We start from the raw sequence: 19,976 nt of genomic DNA on the forward strand, positions 1-19,976 counted from the left end.
CCGGCAGCCACCTGGTGGAGCTATAATACATCATTTTTTAGTAGACAAATACTAGGTGATTAATTGCTGGGTCTGTTACTTCAAATGGTTTCACAGCTTAAAACAGTTAATTTGTAATGCTTTTAGATGAGAAGTTAAATGTCAAATCGGTTCCAGTAGCAGGTATAAACCTTTCCCCCAGCTTTAAGCACAGTATAAATCTACCTCCCTGGTTGAGAAACTTACACAGCCATCATTTCTCCAGAAGCTCCTACTTATTTCTCACTTTTGGGGGAATTTATTTCCCCTACAGTCCCTCCCACAGGGTAAGTCAGTGAAGAGATTCAAGAGTTGAAGAGAACTGTAAGCCAAAGAAGTTTCAGGCCAGCAACTCAAAGACTCCTCCTTCTTCTTGCCCCTCTTTGTACTACTTCCCGTCTTTTCTGATGTTCCTTCCCTCAGAAAAAAGGATAAATTTGAAAAGCAATCATGAAAGAAAGGAGGCAAGTAGCTTTCTGTGGTTTAGAATCAATAAGAGGTTAATATTCTCTTTATCGTGAACTAAGAAGTAGATGGAAGATCCAAGGCAAATTTCTCAAACAGCACAAATATCCAATTTCATACATACATATATATAAATATAACCTTTACCTTACTCTTTTCTTCTATGTACTCCAGCCAAAAAAGACCAAATCAGTGCACTCAAAGAACTGATACTCTTTTAGATTATTCCTATCTCCTTCAGTCGGGACAATTAAAGACACTTTTAATACCAGTAGAATTAATGGGCACTTAATTAATCATGATATTTTTACAAAGAGTTGTCCAGTGGTTAAATCATATTTTCTAGCCTTGAGGGAAGTGATAGCTGCCATTTCAAGCCAAGATGATCCTTCCAGAAAGCAGTTTTATTCTTTCTCATAGACCGAAACTGCATTTGCAGCTGAGGACTGTAACTTCCACCCCCAACACCAGGGTCTTTCATGGTACACACTACTCTGGGGACCCACAGTTGCTTCCCTTTCCCTATGAGATGACAGAACTACTAACCTGAAAAGGCCAGGAAAAGGAGACAGCACAGACCTAGGGTCAGAGGGACCTGTATCTGAATGCCAGCCCTGGGTGAGAACGACAAATCAACCTGTGTGTCAGCTCCTCACCTGCAACAGGAGACAAAAACACTCCTCGAATGGCACCTTGAAGATTAAATAAAAGATGCACAAGAAGCCCAGGTGGGCAGCGGGCACAGAGCAGGCCCTCAGTAAAGTTCCAGTCCTCCTCCTCAGCTCAGTTTCCTGCACATGTGATGGCACTCCTGACTCTAAGAGGATAAGTTACTCCCGCGCTGAGGACAGTGGGTAAGAAACACTACAGTTAGGAAACAGACACCTTCCTTAAGCCGCCCGGGCCCCTCCCTCCCCAAAGCCAGCCTTCTTGAATTTTTCTTTTCCATTGTTACTGTGCAGACTGAGACAGAAGAGAAAGCAATTAGGAAAATTATAGGAGGCAGCAGAGTCTGACGTCAGCTGAAGGGGAAAGCAACCATTATGAAAGAAAAGAATTGAGCAAAATGTGATTTGGGAAAATATATGACAGCCAGGGTTTTCATTAACCAGCTAGAAGGAAAGCCAGAAATCTTTAAAAATCATAATGGCTCCGTGCTGTTGCAACCAGTGACCGTTTCATAACCACAATTTCATGAGAACGTTGTATAAGGTAGGTGCTGTTCTGTCAAAAACTCTGTAGCTGTTATTAGCTATCAGATTATTCCCCAATCACTGAAGTAGCTCATACTGCTGCAGTGGAAAGGGCCTTTGGAGCCTGTGTGCCATTTAAAGGTTAAAACTGCAGGGTTAGGGCTGGGACTTTACAGTGACAAATGTCGGGAAATTCTTATCTGTGATTCTCTGCGTAATCATCCTGCAGCCTCCTGGTGCACATAAATGCAACATCTGTCTGCAAGTAGATGACAGCTCCATCAGTGGAGCAGTATTAAGTGACTGAGAAGAGGAACTGGACTGAGTTAAAGCAATATATGCCTGCTTTAACAAAAGTTCAGCAATTCTGGTTTGCTCACAACACTTAATTACCTCTTCCTCACACACTCCTCTCTGGTCACTCTCTAAAGTCACATTTCCATATGCTTTGGGGCTTTTTGTATCACAGTGGAAAAGTTTTAAAATTTGAAGCAGAGGAAATCCAACTCAGTCCTTCTCCTTTTCCTCAAGTTCACTTTCTTCCAATACCCATGTGGAAATGGTTACCACATCTTCGTGTTAAAATAACTGGGACAGTTAGGGAGTTTGGGATGGACATGTCCACATTGCTGTATTTGAAATGGATGACCAACAAAGACCTATTCTATAGCACAGGGAACTCTGCTCAATGTGATGTTGCAGCCTGGATGGGACAGCAGCTTGCGGGAGAATGGATACATGATATGTATGACTGAGACCCTCTGCTGTCCAACTGAAACTATCACAACATTGTTTATCAGCTACACCCCAAAACAAAATTTAAAAGTTTAAAGAAAAACTAGGGGTGGGGGTGTCTCTGCTTGCCCATGAAAGAGCAATATGCACAAAAGAACATAAAGAAGCTGGCAGGTAGGGGAGAGAGATTATGGAGAAGTGCCTTAGGAGGCCCAAGGAAGAACCACCAGCCTCTAAGTTTCATGGGCTTCTTGCAAAGACCACTTTATCAATCCCAGTGGCACAGCTGACAGACAACTCCTACTTATATTTGGGGAAAGGAGGGGACTTCTTTGAATTCCACTGCTATTCTCATAGTTTGAGATACACATCTAAAGCAGTGACTCTTTATTGGGAGGGGACACGTCAACATCTAGAGACATTTTTGGCTGTCACAACTAGGGAGATGCTACTGGCACCTAGTGGGCAGAGGCCGGGAATACATGCACAGGGCAGCCCCACACGGCAGAGAAGCACTCGGTCCAAAATGCCAACAATGCTAACATTCAGAAACCTTAATTTAAAGCAAAAGAACCTGTGGCACTGACTTAACTGTATTCATGAAACAAAACAGAAGTTGTGGAATGCACAGCTGGTTTTATTCTTTCTTACAGAACTGAAGCTCGCCTTTTACAGCCAGGCACGATAACGTCCCACCACAGACATAAATGCCATTCATTTGCATCTGATCAAAAACCTATCTTAAAAGTATTCTTTAATTCGTTTAACCATAAAAATTATCTGGCAATTAATCTTAGATGTTTTGAAAATAATTTATAAATGGTGGTTTTCTGAATAACACATAAGCCTGAACAGGGACAATTATGAAATGAAAATAATTTTTATACTTAAATGGTATAATTTTCATAAACAAATCAGCATCAAGTAATAAAACTTCACACCAAAAATACTGATGTCAGCTCACGTTGACAGTAGAATCTGCAGCAGATGTTAACTTATTCTGAAAGAAGGTAAACATATTTGAGATGAACCTCCCAAAACAGAATAAATTAAATGAAGAACATTTATTCCATAGCCCCAGCATGCATGTGTTGAAAATAAGCTCGGTCCAATGAAAAACATTACAAAGGTAACAGACCCAACATCCGAGTACCCAAAAGGGTCTTCAAAACAGGTTAAAATCATAACTGGACAACACACGGTCAAAGGATCATAGAAAAAGAAAACTATGACATCAATAAATTGAACTTCATCAAAATTTAAATGTTCTGCATTTCAAAAGATATCATCAAGAAAACCAAACGATAAGCCACAGAATGGGAAAAAATATTCACAAATTACATACATGATAAGGAATTTGTATCTAGGATACATAAAATGCAACTCATTAATAAGAAGATAAAGGTTTTCTTAATGGGAAAAAAGCAAGATATGGAAACAACCGAAGTGCCCATCAATAGACAACTGGTTGACAAAGATGTAGCATACATGTATAACGGAATATTACTCACCCATAAAAAAGAATGGAATATTGCCATTTGCAGCGACATAGACGGACCCAGAGAATATTATACTCAGTGAAACCAGAGGACAAATATTATAAAATACAACTTATATGTGGACTCAAAAAATAATAACGAATCTACATACAAAACAGAAACAGACTCATAGACATAGAAAACAAACGTGGTTACCAAAGCAGGAAGAGGGGAGAGAACTTACGAGTATAGGATTAACAGATACAAACTACTATTCATAAAATAGATAAGCAATAAGATAGCACAGGGAATTATATTCAATATCTTATAATAACCTATAATGGAAAATTATCTGAAAAAAATATATAACTGAATCACTCTGCTGTTGTTTAACACAATACTGTATTGTAATTCAAATATACTTCAAATTTTTTTTTAATGAGCAAAAGATTTTAATAAACTTTGACCAAAGATTTATGAATGGACTATATACACATGAAAAGATTCTCAACATCATTAGTTACTAAGAAAATGCAAATTAAAACCACAATGAGACACTACCTCACTCCCACTAGAATGAAACTGAAAATACAGTTGAAAATACTAATTGAAAATACAAACAAAAACAGCTGTTGTCAAAAATGTGGAGAAATTGAAACTCTCATACATTTTCCCCAGTGGCTCAGAGGTAAAGAATCCGCCTGTAATGCAGGAGATGCAGGTTGATTCCTAGGTCAGGAAGATCCCTGCAGAAGGAAATGGCAACCCACTCCAGTTATCTTGCCTGGGAAATCCCATAGACTGAGAAACCTGGCAGGCTGCAATCCCTGGGGTCGCAAAAGAGTCGAACATAACTAAGAGGTTAAACAACATACACTGCTGATAGGAAAGGTAAAATGATACAGCCACTCCGGAAAAGTCCAGCAGTTTCATAAAATAATACAAGTTTCTTAGAAAGTCCATAATGGCATTCATATTATTATTATTCACAGCATTTGTTCATAATAGCCAAAAAGTGGAAGCAACCAAATGTCTACCCACTGATGAATAGGTAAACAAAATGTGATCGAGCCATACAATGGAATACCAAGTACATGCTACAACAGGGATGAATCTCAAAAACATCAAGCTAAGTAAAAGAAGCCAGGCACAAAAAACCACATATTGCATGATTCCTTTTATATTAAAATGTCCAGAAAAGGCAACTGTATAGTGGTGGGAGGTATTAGTTGTTGCCCAGAGCTGGGCTGGAAAGGAGGAATGACGGCTAACAGGTAGCTTTTCTTCTAGGATGACAGGAATGGTCTACACTTAAAAACACGTGGATTTTATGGTATTTAAATTACACCCCAATAAAGGGGCTTGGAAAGAAATCATGGAAACTGGGAGACAGTGCTCTCACTTTATGGATAAGGTAGGTGACTGAGGCACAGGATTCAGACGCTGAGAACAATGACAGCACACGCAAAGACAGTTAAGTATCTGTGGGATGAAAAATTAACTTGCTTAAAGTCAGGTAGCAAGGAAGTGGGTAGAACTCAGTGCTCAATTCACAAATGTTTTCCCCACAAAAGTCCTAAAAACCCCAGCAGAATTCAGATAGAATGGTAATTCTCTTATGTAAGTATAACAGTGTTATTACCAAATGATCCTGCTCATTTTTCTGCTCTGAGCATACTGATTTTGATTCAGGTACGATACTACTTTACCCCTGTGGAGAACCAGCTTTCAGGTCTATGTAGAAAACTAAACCCTAAATAGGTCATTTGTTACTGAACCTGAAACATCACAAAGGCTCTTGAAGAATTTCACAACTATCCTCTCTGTCTTAATATACCCTAGTCTTGCTTCCTGGATAAGTAATTATCAGGGAAGTGTTTGTGCACTGGCTCCAACATAAATACAATGTCGTGTCAGGATTCTCATTCTTGCCAGACATATTTAAAACAATTTTCATACTTGTAGCTTTAAAAAAAAAATGGCTTCATATGAAGATTTCATTATTTATTGAGTGTCACTATTTGCTAAGGAATTATTCAGGGCAAAAGGCACCAAGTTGTTTAAAACAAATGACCACTGCGTATCTTCTGGATGTTTTTACCTTTTGCTGCACAAAAATAAGCCTCCGAGTGGCCCGGGAAGAAAGGCCTGAGTCTTGCCACACTCAGTTCTCAGGCTGATGCGGTACTCTCAGCATCATGAACGGGTTTGTGTGCCATGGTCTGATGTGTAATACCTCCCCACTGCTGTTCTCCTGCTCCCAACCCCAGGTACTGGAATGCCGTTTACTGGGAAGACAAACACCGTATAATCATCTAACTCATCGACAATGGCTAAAGGATTAGTCAAACACTTCATACAAATTCTCTACTCGATGGATTAAAAAAACAAATTGGGCACCAATAGAGGCATTTTCATTTATTATTTAACTTACCATAGTTCATCTACTAAGGCTCCAACTATCATGAAAGAAAAGTTATAAATTTATTTTGAACCATAAAAGTTCTCAATGTAGTAGTAAAATCTACTGTAATTTCTCCTGTCCCTCAATTCACCTTGAAGACATACAGCTCTGGTCACCAGGAAGTTCATCATATTTCATACACACAAAAGATAGAGTTGAATCTTGGATCCCCAACTTTTATGACCTACACAAACTTAGAAAATCACAATCTCTTTGAGCTTTAATTTTACATACAACCATACACACACACATACACACAGAAAGATAACATGAACGTGTTTTAAGTCCCTTTGAGTCTGGAGAGGATGTGAACTTGTTAATCTTAAGGTTGATGACTTAATATTCCTCATTTAATAAAGATAAAAATCTTGAGCCTTCTTTTAATGTTATTTGAAAATTAAATATATTAAGTATTACAGTTGAAAACAAATCAAAGTTCCTTCACTACCATTTGAAATCATCCTCATGGTAAATCTCCCTGGCCCAGTCTTTCTTCCTTTGAGGAAAATACAGACTTGGAAATACATAATCCAATCAAAGGCAGAATTCTCCCACCACAACAAAATAAGCAACTTTGTTTAAGCAAAAATTATTACTTATTCCCAGAGTAAACTAAAAGGCTCCATTCAGAATACCTCAAGCTGCTACAGAAAAACGCAAATTAGAAGTCACAAGTTCCTATCCCTATTCTGTTGCTAGATAACATTGGTTAAGTTGTATAATAGCCCCAACCCCGAATTAGGAATGTTCTCTTTAGTAAATTACTTTAAGATCTTTTGTAAACTGTAGGAGTCTGACAGACCTAGAACAAACTCCCAGTTTCACAGAATGAATGCTTGCTTCCCATTGCAGCAGTGGGCAGCCTGATGGCCAGCTTTGCCTGCATAATTCCCCAAAGTCTAGTTTATCCATCTTATAATTGAGCTACCTGGTTCCACAGTTGTAGAAACCTGAGGACCAGCAGATTGTTTCTATGGGTAAAAATGCATCTGAATTCCAAACACAAAATGTCAGATTCTTTACTACAAGTGAAGTGTCTACTGCAACTTTAAAATGGGGCTTGATTTTTCAGTTTCCAAAAGATAAACATGAAAAAAAAAAGTATTATATAAATTTTGATGTTTTTGAACTGTGGTGCTGGAGAAGACTCTTCAGAGTCCCTTGGACTGCAAGGAGATCCAACCAGTCAATCATAAAGATCAGTCCTCAATATTCATTGGAAGGACTGATGCTGAAGCTGAAACTCCAATACTTTGACCACTTGATGTGACGAACTGATCACTGGAAAAGACCCTGATGCTGGGAAAGACTGGAGGCAGGAGGAGAAGGGGACAACACAGAATGAGATGGTTGGATGGCATCACCGACTCAATAGACATGAGTTCAAGCAAGCTCCAGGAGTTGGTGATGGACAGGGAAGCCTGTCATGCTGCAGTCCATGGGGTCACAAAGAGTTGACGATGACTAAGCAATTGAACTGAACTGAATTATATAATCTAACACAAAAATCAGGGAAGGCAATGGCAACCCACTCCGGTACTCTTGCCTGGAGAATCCCATGGACGGAGGAGCCTGGTGGTCTGCAGTCCATGGGGTCGCTAAGAGTCAGACAAGACTGAGCGACTTCACTTTCACTTTTCACCTTCCTGCATTGGAGAAGGAAATGGCAACCCACTCCAGTGCTCTTGCCTGGAGAATCCCAGGGACGCCAGGGATTGGGCTGCTGTCTATGGGGTCGCACAGAGTCGGACACGGCTGATGCGACTTTGCAGCAGGAGCAGCAGCAACACAAAAATAACCAATACTTAGAATTTCACATTTAGAAGGGATGCTGTTACACATGATCTGGAACAACCCTTTAATTTTAATGTTAATTCTATATATCAGAACTAATATATACAATGTGTGTACTATGGGTTCCCTCAATTGAGGGGAAAAAATTCAGACACTGTTAAAGACTATTAGGCATGCACATACTCTATTTAAAATACAGATGCTTTGGGCAATGATTTTTTTTTTCCTTCACTCAGAATTAAGACTTCAACCATTCTAAATGGAATTGCCAGCATATTTTAAAACCTTCTTTTAGAGTTAATCTTCTCTCTTCAATGCCACTACCTTAGATTTAAATAGTTCTGATTGCTGAGGAATTTCAACATATTTCATTTGCACAGCCCATGCACACAAATCCCGAAAGAGAACATATCCTCCACACTTGGTACTTCAGCAATCTAGGCAACTCACCAAGTGCTTCTGAGCCACAGTTTCTTCATTTGTAAAATTCAAATTTTCTGACTTTGTTAATTCATGGGGATACAAGAACCAAACTGAATTATGTGAAAACATGTTTGGGAAGAGTATTGATATACATAAAAATGCTTGATTTTAAGATCTCCAAATTCCCACATTTCACAGGAAGAAAAAAATTTTGCTCCAAATGTTTAGGTGTACAACCTAAATGGCTTACAGTTGCTAAATATGCGTTACATATATTAAAACCAAATGGGATTTTTCTATCGAGAGTTTCTTCTAGGAAAGTAAAATAAGATGTTAAGACTTAGGTATCTACTAATACATTTTAATATTTTCACAGGTGGAGCATGCACTTTGACCACATCCTTCCTGAAGACAGGAACAGTCTCTCAGTCATCAGTTTAGCTACAGTAACTGGCTTCCCTGGTGGTTCAGTGGTAAAGAATCTACCTGCCAGTGTAGGAGACACCGGTTGGACCCCTAGATCGAAAAGATTCCCTGGATAAGGAAATGGCAACCCACCCCAGTATTCTTCCTTGAGAAATGCCATGGACAGAGGAGCCTGGTGGGGATCGCAAAAAAGGCAGACACAGTTTAGCGACTAAACAACAAACTGGCACAGAGACTAGCTCTGTTCTTAATATCAGAATACACTTTTCCAGAATAAAAGTAAAACGTTCGTATAAATATATGTGAGGTGGAAAGGGGTCTGGCCTGGGGGTACAGACACTTGCTCTTACACCACATACAGCCTTGTACAAGCATCAGGAACCTTCATTCCCCTTTAAAAATCTAAAAGGGTAATGCCCCTTTTATCTGATGTCAGATACCTACCCAGAAAACTGCACATAAGGCCCCTGAGTGAGAAAATGAAAAAAGCTTCTCACAAAGTCCATACTTTACCCATAGTGGAGGCATACTGATTTTTATTTCATGAATACTTATAATAAACTTGGTTATTTGGCTAAGAAATATTTCCCATCGTTGGTTAAAAGCAAAGAAACAAATCAAATGTTGAAGGAAAGAAACTGGAGAAACCCTAAATGTTCTTCTTTCTAATGCATGGAAGGAAACCAAATCTTCCCAAAAAGGGAAATCAAGATTCAATTCAAAACTATACTATGGCTTAATGTCACTGAACACTTAACAAAAGTCATTCGTTATGGTAGTCTCCATCTTTTATGCCAAACTTAGACTCAAACTGTGATAAATCCATCTTTAATTATGATATAACAGAATCAAAACTCAGCAAATACTACATTCTAATGTTACCATGGTTAACCAAATCATTAACCTGGGTAAAATCTTTTATAGTTCACTTTTCCTTACTCAACTAATCTCTTCATTAATTGCTCTTATTTTTCACTATAAAACATTAATGGAACCACAAAGGAAAGGTTATCTAATTTTAACAACATAGAAGCTATCCAAGAAACATTTTATATACAGAAATAAAGTGGATTGTTTTACAGGACTTATTTCATTTCCAACGATGCTAATATATTTTAAAGAACTTGCCTAGAAAATCCCATGGATGAAGGAGCCTGGTAGGCTGCAGTCCCTGGGGTCGCTAAGGGTCGGACACGACTGAGCAACTTCACTTTCACTTTTCACTTTCACACATTGGAGAAGGAAATGGCAACCCACTCCAGTGTTCTTGCCTGGAGAATCCCAGGGAAGGGGGAGCCTGGTGGGCTTCCGTCAATGGGGTCACACAGAGTCGGACACGACTGAAGTGACTTAGCAGCAGCAGCAACAGTATTACTATTCACCAACTACAGGTAATCAGCTCCTTCAAGAAATGACTGTGTCTGCAAATTCTTAAAACTGTTAGGGGCAACACTGCCTGACAACCTGCCCTGGGCAGGCGAGATAGTACCACTTGCAAACTTATCTTAGGACAGCAGGTCCTGATAAGGAATGCATAACTAACAAAATATCACCAACTGGAAGAACTGAGGAAAGGTCAAAAGGAGAGAGGAGACTCCAGTCCATATGTTCTACCAACCTCCCAGAATCTTCCTCGCTGGAATCCATCTTCACTAAGCGATGCACTCGCCAGTGGGAAGGACCCTGAGTCAGAAAGACTGGCCAGAGACAACCTGGAAGCTAATTCCATTACCATGAAACACTAACCTATGAGCCACGTGGCAAAGTAGCTCTGCTGGGTCCCTTACCCTCTGCTCTCCGCCCACGGGCCCCTTCCCAATAAAGTCTGTTGACGTGTCAGCATGTGTGTCTCCTCTGAGAATTCATTTCCGAGTGTTAGACAAGAGCCACTCTCGGGCCCTGGAAGCGGTCCCCCTTCCTGCAACAAAAGTACGTGATAGCCACGAGAAAACTTAATACTTTCAAGACTGACTTTGAAAGGACTTTTATATATGAATAATGGAAATCAAAATGCATATAATTCTTTCGGGAAGTTAAAAACACCAAGAAGCTTAAAAATTCTAAGCAAATTCTAATATGTTCTCTAGATGTAATATATAATGAAAATTAACTTACAATTTAAGTTAAATTTTTACAAATGAAAAATATGAAATATTACATGAAAATAAAAGTATATTTTATATAAATATATTTATAAAAATCATATGCCTTAAATGTTATAAATACATGAGTTCAGTTACTCAGTCGTGTCCGACTCTTTGCGACCCCATGAATCATAGCACACCAGGCCTCCCTGTCCATCACCAGCTCCCAGAGTTCACTCAAACTCATGTCCATCGAGTTGGTGATGCCATCCATCCATCTCATTGTCTGTCGTCCCCATCTCCTCCTGCCCCCAATCCCTCCCAACATCAGAGTCTTTTCAAGTGAGTCAACTCGTCGCATGAGGTGGCCAAAGTATTGGAGTATAACTTCATACATTTATATAAATATATTTAATATTTCAGATACAATATTTGGATTTTTACATGCAAAATAATAAAAATATAACATACTATATATAAAATGTTAAAACTATTATAAAATATCAGGATAAAAATTGTATATATATTGGAAATGCAATTACCAATTTTTTAAAATCTGTGCATTGGGGAAAAAAACTGGAAGTAAATGCACAGGAATGTTAAAACAGTATTCGTGTTTGCCTGATGAGACCCTGGCTGACATTTTCTTTTCTCCATTATGCTAAATCTTATTTAATGGACTATGCACTACTTTTACAATAAAACAATTTTTAAAAAGCAAGGAAATAAATGAGAAGGAGTACTGCTGAGAGGTAAGGAAATGGCATAATTAAAGCAGCTGGTTACCATTTCCTGTATAATTAAACTTTTACTCTGGCAATGAACTTTAGGTGATTACAAATGATAACTAAGTTACATAGTATTTGTGCTGGAGGGATAACCTGCCTAACTCTGTCATTTGACCGGCACAAAGAAAAGTTACGTTTATATGATACTTTACAGTTTACCAAATGCTTTCAAAATGTCACATCATCTATCCTTCAAAGAATCCCGTGAGATAGATTCATATGTCGCATTTCAGGGCTTCCCAAGTGGCGCTAGTGGTGAAGAACCTGTCTGCCAATGCAGGAGACATAAGAGACGTGGGTTCGATCCTTGGGTCGGGAAGATCCCGTGAATCTTCGCAACCCACTTCAGTATTCTTGCCTGGAGAATCCCATGGACAGAAAAGCCTGGCGAGCTACAGTCCATGGGGTCACAAAGAGTCGGACACGACTGAAGCGACTTAGCACGCCCCACTTTCAGGATTAGGAAACCGAGTGATAGAGAAATAATGTGCTTTATTAATAGTACCACTTACCGACTGATCAAACTGTTAAGCACAACAGTCATGTGAAAATTATCACTTTACAGATCAGAAAACTGAAGAGCATAGGTTACAGCTGAGAGTCATCGTTCTGACTCGAAGCCACAATTTCCAACAGAGGAGTCTTGAGTTATAATCAACTTTGCGGACGGAGTCTTCGTGGAAGAGTAGAGCCCAATACCCTATGCTCTCTCTACTCCACGGGTCCCCCCTCCGCGCCTACGATTCTTTGAAGAGTGACTTAGGTTGACAACCACCTTGAGGGTATAGAGGGAAAAAGACTAGGTCCAGTAATAACCAAAAACTGAAGCGACTTAGCAGCAGCAGCAGCAATGCTGGCGGAGGGCCTCGACTCAGGAGGAAGGCAAGGCAGTGAATAACTGAGAGTGGAGGGGGCAAGTTTAACAAGTCTGATCGTACACATATGGGGCGGGGTGCAGAGGAACCACACTCTCTACCTCAAGAGCAGGGATGACAACATAAATCACGAATCCTGCCCCTGACGCTCGCGTTCCTAGGTTCAATTCCCAGAGAGCCTTTTCTGTTCACCTCAGCGGCTGCCCGCCGACAGCCCCGCTGGAACAAACCCCATGGTGGGCCAGGCAGAGCCAGAGAAGCAACGAGTACCGGAGCTAACAGTGGACACCTGGGGGACTAGGCACCTTGACCACATCTGAGGGGCACCCCAGGGGCCTCGGGCCACCACCGAGGGAAGGAAGAGTCCAGGGCCCGCGGCGAGGACCGAGGCCCCGAGAGAGGCCGCGGTGCTGGGACTGCCGCCCGCCGAGGCGCGGACTGGGGCTTGGAGGTCGGCCCAGGGGCCTCGCTACTCACGCTGCACTAGCCGGTCTGCGGAGAAGGTGGAGGAGCAGCTGGTAACGAGCGCGCAGGGGACGCCAGCAGCCATCACTGCGCCCGCGAACCGGTTCCTTCCCCGAGCCGCTTCCGCCCTGGGCGATACCACGGCCGCCGGCGCGCGGGGGAGACGAGCAAGAAAGGCGCGTTCTCGGAAGGCACGACCGGCCCTGCCTCCTCCTTCGCCCCCTCTTCCGCTCCCGGCGTGGGCCAGGCTGGGCTGCGCGTGGCGTTGCCATGGGGACGAGCTCACTCCGCCGCCAGTTCCCGAGTCTGGAGACCGCGCTTTCCAGCCGTAGGCATGGCCCAGGAGAAGGAAAACGAAGACCCCGTCGGATCTATCTTAATCCAGGTGGGAAATGGGCCTCTCTTAACCCAGTCAGCTAGAACCCTTCGAGCGAGCGAGGCCCAGCAGAGCCCATCCACTCACGCTTACCCACTTACAGCGCCGCTTCTCAGATTGACGCCAACACCACGGTTTAAAGAACCCCCAAGAGTGCCAACCTAAACCTCTCTCGCCAGCCTCACACACCTCTTGAGCCTGACGATGGAGGTTGCGCGGCCGAAGCACGACCAATCCGCTTCTGGTAAAACTCCAGGACGATGCACCCCTCTGGGACCTTTACTTTGGAAAAATCCATGTTCCTTTGAGGCACCATTTTTAAATGTTATATTCTGAAAAGTTTGATCATATGATGTAAGGAAGTGGAGGAGATACAAATCAGACACGTATCTGGGCGGAAGTTGAAATAGGTGAACTGCTTTTGATCTCCTGCATTGCAGGCGGATTCTTTACCAGCTGAACTACAAGGGAAACCCTGCTTTTCCTAAGTACCCCAATTTTTTTCGCTCTAAAAGTCCCTTGCATAAAATGGAGTTCTGGGGATGTAATGCACACCATGGTGATTACAGTTAATAATACTGTATATTTGAAAGCGGCTGAGTAAATCTTACAAGTTCTCATCACAAGAAAAAAACTGTATTATAACCATATGTGGTGATGGATGTTAACTAGCCTTAATATGGCAATCATTTAGCAGTATGTATAAATATTTACTGATATTGTCTATGTGAAACTAATGTAATGTTTATGTCAACTATATCGCAATAAAAAATAATAAAAATTCCTTACTTGGGAACAAAATTAAAGCTTGCTGATCAAGTTAAACTTTGAATGCGGAAAGGTGACACAAAGCACAGGAAAGTAACTTTCTCTAATCTGAGGGGGGACATCAGGAAAGTTTTAATTTCTCAGTACAACTCAGTTTGTGACCGTTACACTCAGACTTTTCCAGAATGTTAAAAGCACTACTCCCCCAACACACATTTTTATGTGATGGTTTTGAAACATTTTGACATATCATCACCTTTAACTCATATATAGCTCTACTTGACTGAAAGTTTGAAGTATTTCCCTAAGGACTATCAGAACTCTACTCAGATCTGCACTTGGTCTAATTTTTCTTCCTGCCATAATTTGGTCCTCCCCTCTGGGAGACTTCTTTAAACCCTTAAACTCACCAATTTTATAGACTTCCCCAATATGAATCATACCCAGATCTTACCTCACCTTTTCTTATCCTTGCTTTCACCATCACCCTAGAATGAGTTTAGCCAAACTGCCAAGTGTGAGGGAAGAGTCTCCACAAGACTGCCCTCGCTTAGACACCAGGCACAAGTTCAGGGGTACCTAGAACTATCCTTAATTCAGACCAGCTGTCTACACTTCTGGAAACCCCATGTCACATTGTCTAATTTGCTAGAGCACTCACAAAACTCAGAAAAGCACTATGTTTATAATTACAGTGTTTTTATAGCAAAAGAATAGAAATTAAAATCAACCAAGGGAAGAGAGGCTCAGGGCAGAGTCCAGAAGGGGTTCAAATGGAGCTTCCAGCCATTTTCTCCCAGTGGAGTCATAGAGAGCATTACCTCCTTTCAGTCATGATATGTGACAACATATACAGATTATTGCCAACTAGGAAAGCTTTCCCAAAACTTTAATGTCCAGAGGTTTATTGGAGCTCAATCACAATGCCCATTTGGCTGACTTTAGTCTTCAGCCCTTCCCAGAGAGCAGACCAATGATTTCAGTCTAATTCCTCTAGAGGTTAGAACTGATACAGCATAGCTCAAAGTCCCCATCATAAACCCCATTCCCATCAAGCGGGATACTCCAGGGGCCTAGTGATCACTTCCCAGGGTCTAAGGGCAGAGGCTAGAACTCTCTTTGGGAAGAACTAGGAATAATCATATCCATGTTGATCAACACCCCTGCTTGCTTAAAAGGGTTACTTTGTACACACTTAAGTGGAGGGCTATATAGAGAAAGAGAGGCCATCCCTTATGTAATTATTGAGTCTGATCTGTAGATACAGTGTAAAATTCTCCCTGATACAGTGTAGAATATATATAATGAGGGGGGAAAATTAATATTATATGTAGTCATGAACAGATGTGAGAGATGGACCATAAAGAAAGCTGAGCACTGAAGATTTCATGCTTTTGAACTGTGATGTTGGAGAAGACTCTTGAGAGTCCCTTGGACTGCAAGGAGATCCAACCAGTCCATTCTAAAGGAGATCAGTCCTGAGTGTTCATTGGAAGGACTGATATTGAAGCTGAAACTCCAATACTTTGGCCACCTGATGCGAAGAACTGACTCATTTAAAAAGACCCTGATGCTGGGAGGGATTGGGGGCAGGAAGAGAAGGGGACAACAGAGGATGAGATGGCTGGATGGCATCACCAACTCAATGGAATGAGTTTGAATAAACTCCGGGAGTTGGTGATGGACAAGGAGGCCTGGTGTGCTGCAGTCCATGGGGTCGCAAAGAGCTGGACACGACTGAGCGACTGAACTGAACTGACTGAACTCTTAACAACCTCTTCTGTCTGGTTTGCCAGGAGTGTATACCATATAGCAATAAAATGAGAATGACTCATTTAAATTCTTATCTTTAGCTCTTAAAGTGTGATCCTAGGACTAGCAGAGAAGTGGAATTATAAGACTGCTTTTGACAAAACTGAGTCTCGTTGCATGGCTCTTAAATTCTAGGAAATTCCCCGGCGGTCCAGTGGTTAAGACTCCTCATGCCAGGAGCCCAGGTTCAATCCCTGATTGGGGAACTAAGATCCAACAAGCCACGTGGTATGGCAAAAGCCTAAAAAATAATTTAAATTGTAGAGCAATTTTTGTCTGCATTAAATCTTTTGAGAGCTTCTTATTAAGTAGCCCTCTCCCCAAACTGTCAAAATCTTCCTCCAAGTGGGAAATGTATGGAAAGCAATGTATTTGATGATCACAAAAATGATGGGTGACACATAACATTTCAGTATGGGAGAGTGAATCTATCTGAAGAAAGAACAGATTTAGAACTCAATCTTTTTCTACCCAGGTCTGGTGAAACATTTCCTACAGTAGTTGTCTCTGTTGCAGCTATACAAACAGATGAGCAGTTACTAAGAGGGAAGAAGACAATATCTGGCTAAGAAAGTAAAAAGCTCTTGAGAAAGCTTAAGAGAGTAATTCAAATCAATGAATATTTACTAAGTGCCAGTTACATACAAAGTGTTTCACTAGGTTTTACCAATCAGGAGAAGAGAATTAACATCGGCTCAGTGCCCTCCTCTGTGGCTGGCCCTGTACAAAGCACTTTACATATTTTTAACTCATTTTATTCTTGCCACTATATTGAAAGGTGCTATTTATCCCCATTTTACAGATAAGAACACTAAGACTCTTAAATAGTAAATTTGCCTATCTCAGTTTAGTAAAGAAGGAAATAGAATTCTAGTTCATAGCTGTCTGTTTCCAAAGCCTATATTAGTTCATTTACACATGTATTGTCTCATTTTCATTCCATAAGAAGAGTAATTCTCTTTTTCCCCCTTGGAGAGGACATTGGACATTCCTCCCCTAGAGGAAATGTTCATGGTGTGCGTGGACATTATATGACTAGTAATAGAACAAGGAGACATGTTCATCTGCCTTTTACCGAGTTATTACTATTAGACTATTACATATTATCTCACAACTCTATGAAGACATAATGGTTCCTACAAAGCAGATGAAGTAACAAGATTTTCAGTTCCCTGATAAATAATCCAGTGTTGTTTTCACTCCCTCCAGCAGTTGACAGGTATAATTATAGAAGCATACATGAAGCTGCAAATACTAGAGCTACAAGAAGGAAATTCAGTGCATTCAAAAGTTGAGCCAAGGGCTTCCCTGGTGGTCCAGTGGTTAAGAATCCTCCTGCCAATTCAGGGAACATGGGTTCAATCCCTGCTCTTGGAAGATCCCAAATGCCTTGTGGCAACTAAGCCTGTGAGCTACAACTACGGAGCCAGCACTCTAGAGCCACAACTATTGAAGCCCGTGTGCCTAGAGCCTGTGCTCTGCAGTGAGTCACCACAATGAGACGTCCATGCACCACAGCTAGAGAAAAATGAAGACCCAGTGCAACCATAAAGAAATAAATCTTAGAAAGAGGTAAACCAAAAAATTATGGGCCTGGAAGTGGGCTTGCCCTTGAACTGCCTTGTACTTTCCAAATGTCTTTAGACAATAGACTGTAAATAGCTTGCAGCAGTAATTTGGACAAAAAAAAAAATTGAAGAAAGTATTAATACATCTTCATCCTTAGTGCCTATCAGCAAACAGTAGGTGTGTTCAAATTTCAATCTGTGAGCCCTGGAGGCTCAACATGATAATCTGTGCAGGGTACAAATGACCTGATCTGTCTGCCAGATTGTGCTGCTCATCAGTGAAAAGATGCAAATCTTTTGATCTTTCAAATACTTGGCTCCTTGGGAATGTTTGAGAGTAATTGATAACATAGGCTGGATCAATGTGTAGGTCCAGTTACACCAACAGAGAAAAAGGTAACTGTTTCAAAATGCCTTTAGCAACCCAATCTGCAGATTGTTATTGGTGTGACTATTGCTGAAACAGGTGTTGGGTTCATAAATTTGCATAGCAAAATGTTTCTCTTGTGGCAGCAGCCCATGCCATAATTGGTGCCATCTGTATTTGTCTCTGGAAGTTTGGTTTCTAATATGAAGGCAGAGAATCTTGTGCTGTCTAATTCCATAATGCTCATGTTACTCTGAGGGTGCTTGACTTTGGAGAAATGTTCATCATTTCTAAGGAAAATATGAACTGAAGGAAAATGTTCAAGTAATGACATGTTGCTTTTTCTTCATTTCTGAGTACATAAAGCAAAATTAAGGCCACACCTACAGAACTGCTTCTTCAGAGCACTAAGTGGGGAAGATCTAGCTAGAATGGAAAACCAAGAGACCCTGTCAACATATTTATAATTCTCTTTTGACAGGCACTGTTTTCACTAGAACCTCTCTTTTCTGGAAGTTTTCTTTTTTCTTTTTAACCTCTCAATCAACTAGTAGAAATCAGAGTTTGGAATGAACTTTTTCTTATATCTGACTCAACTTCTTTTCCACCAGAGAAAGCAGAAGGTATTTGGGTTGCAGTTTTATCTTGGATCTGTTTCTAATGGGGGAAGGACAAATAGAAAATTGTATGAAATCTTAATTTTTCAAAATCTGAAAGACAGTAACTGGAGCCATCTAATAAAGCACATCATAGAACTATAAGGACAGTCTTTTCAATGAACACCATCTTTAAATCAACTTTATTGTCTTTAGCAATTCAAGCAGATTGCAAACCTTTAAGCTAAGTAACTGTTTTAGGTGTAATATTTATGTATTCTTTTACATTTTTCTCTCTCTAGGTCCATGAAGATCTTTATGAATTAAGGCAGAAATTAACAAAATTCCCGCTTGAGGAAAAAGGTGGGGCTCTAGACATTCAGAATCTTGAAACAGCCATCAAAAGGACTGAAATGGGGTTAAAAGTAAGTACAGCTTTAGATAGTAAATAAAATTCTGGAAGGAGACAAAGATTCCTCAAGAAGAACTGTGCTTCTCACAGGCTCTGTGTAATTCTGGAACAGAGGGGGCTTTGGTTGGTCATCAGCTTTCCCATCCTGTTCCTTTTCTAAGAATGGTGATTATTAGCTGATTGATTGATTTACATCCTGTCACATGCCACAAAGAATGTGAGATATGGATAATATATGATTATACGGTAATTTATGACCCCTAAAATGTGGTTTGATAAAAAGAATTTATAATTTTAAAAATAACTACTCTTAGTCCAACAGTATGCCTGACAGAAGAGGATTCATATCAATACATTACAGAGTTTCTATCAGAATCACTGGGATTCTGAAAAATAAGAGTTCACTCTTCCTTAATAGCTTACATATTTTAAGATTAAGTAATTTTTAAATATTATAACCTGGAACATAACACTGGAAATAGAAATAAAGTAGACAGGAGGACTTTCCTGATGTGGTGGTCCAGTGGCTAAGACCCGAAGCTTCTAATGCAGGGGGGCCTGGGTTCGATTTCTGGTCACGGTACAAGATCCCACATGCTGTAACTAAGAGTTCACATGCCCCAACTAAAGATCCCACGTGTTGCAATGAAGACCTGGCACTGCCAAATAAATAAGTATTTTTAAAAATGAAGTAGATAGGAACTTCATTATTATAGATGGATCTGAGGGCACAGGAGAATCCAGTCTTCAGACTAGGATAACACTCATATACAAAACCAGGGTCTATTAGCACGTGGTTCCAATAAAGACTGCCTCCATCATCTAGACTTCCATCAGCATCCATACTCTTGCTTCCGACCTTCACTGTT

At 40.5% G+C, this 19,976-nt stretch overlaps 2 protein-coding genes across 9 annotated transcripts in view; one reads left to right on the forward strand and one right to left on the reverse strand.

Annotated features, from left to right (window-relative positions):
• The window catches only part of AAGAB (alpha and gamma adaptin binding protein), an 84,658-nt gene extending 71,280 nt beyond the window's left edge, over window positions 1-13,378 (reverse strand). For 7 of the 8 annotated variants that reach the window (XM_055436111.2, XM_055436108.2, XM_055436112.2 and 4 more), the window contains exon 1: window positions 13,221-13,378. In XM_055436111.2, coding sequence (XP_055292086.2) covers window positions 13,221-13,293 — 73 coding nt within the window. In that variant the 5' untranslated portion in view covers window positions 13,294-13,378. Of the gene's footprint in view, window positions 1-5,990; window positions 6,178-13,220 lie in introns of all 8 variants that reach the window. The other variant, XM_088839931.1, reaches the window with a different exon arrangement.
• A 115-nt stretch (window positions 13,379-13,493) lies between these two features.
• The window catches only part of IQCH (IQ motif containing H), a 247,554-nt gene continuing 241,071 nt past the window's right edge, over window positions 13,494-19,976 (forward strand). Inside the window, exons 1-2 of the mRNA XM_055436103.2 lie at window positions 13,494-13,593; window positions 18,998-19,120. Of these exons, the coding sequence (XP_055292078.2) occupies window positions 13,543-13,593; window positions 18,998-19,120 (174 nt within the window). The 5' untranslated portion in view covers window positions 13,494-13,542. The remainder of the gene's footprint in view (window positions 13,594-18,997; window positions 19,121-19,976) is intronic.

This window comes from Moschus berezovskii, chromosome 9 (assembly GCF_049115385.1).
Source record: "Moschus berezovskii isolate FMDL1 chromosome 9, NW_MosBer_1.0, whole genome shotgun sequence".
NCBI lineage: Eukaryota > Metazoa > Chordata > Mammalia > Artiodactyla > Moschidae > Moschus > Moschus berezovskii.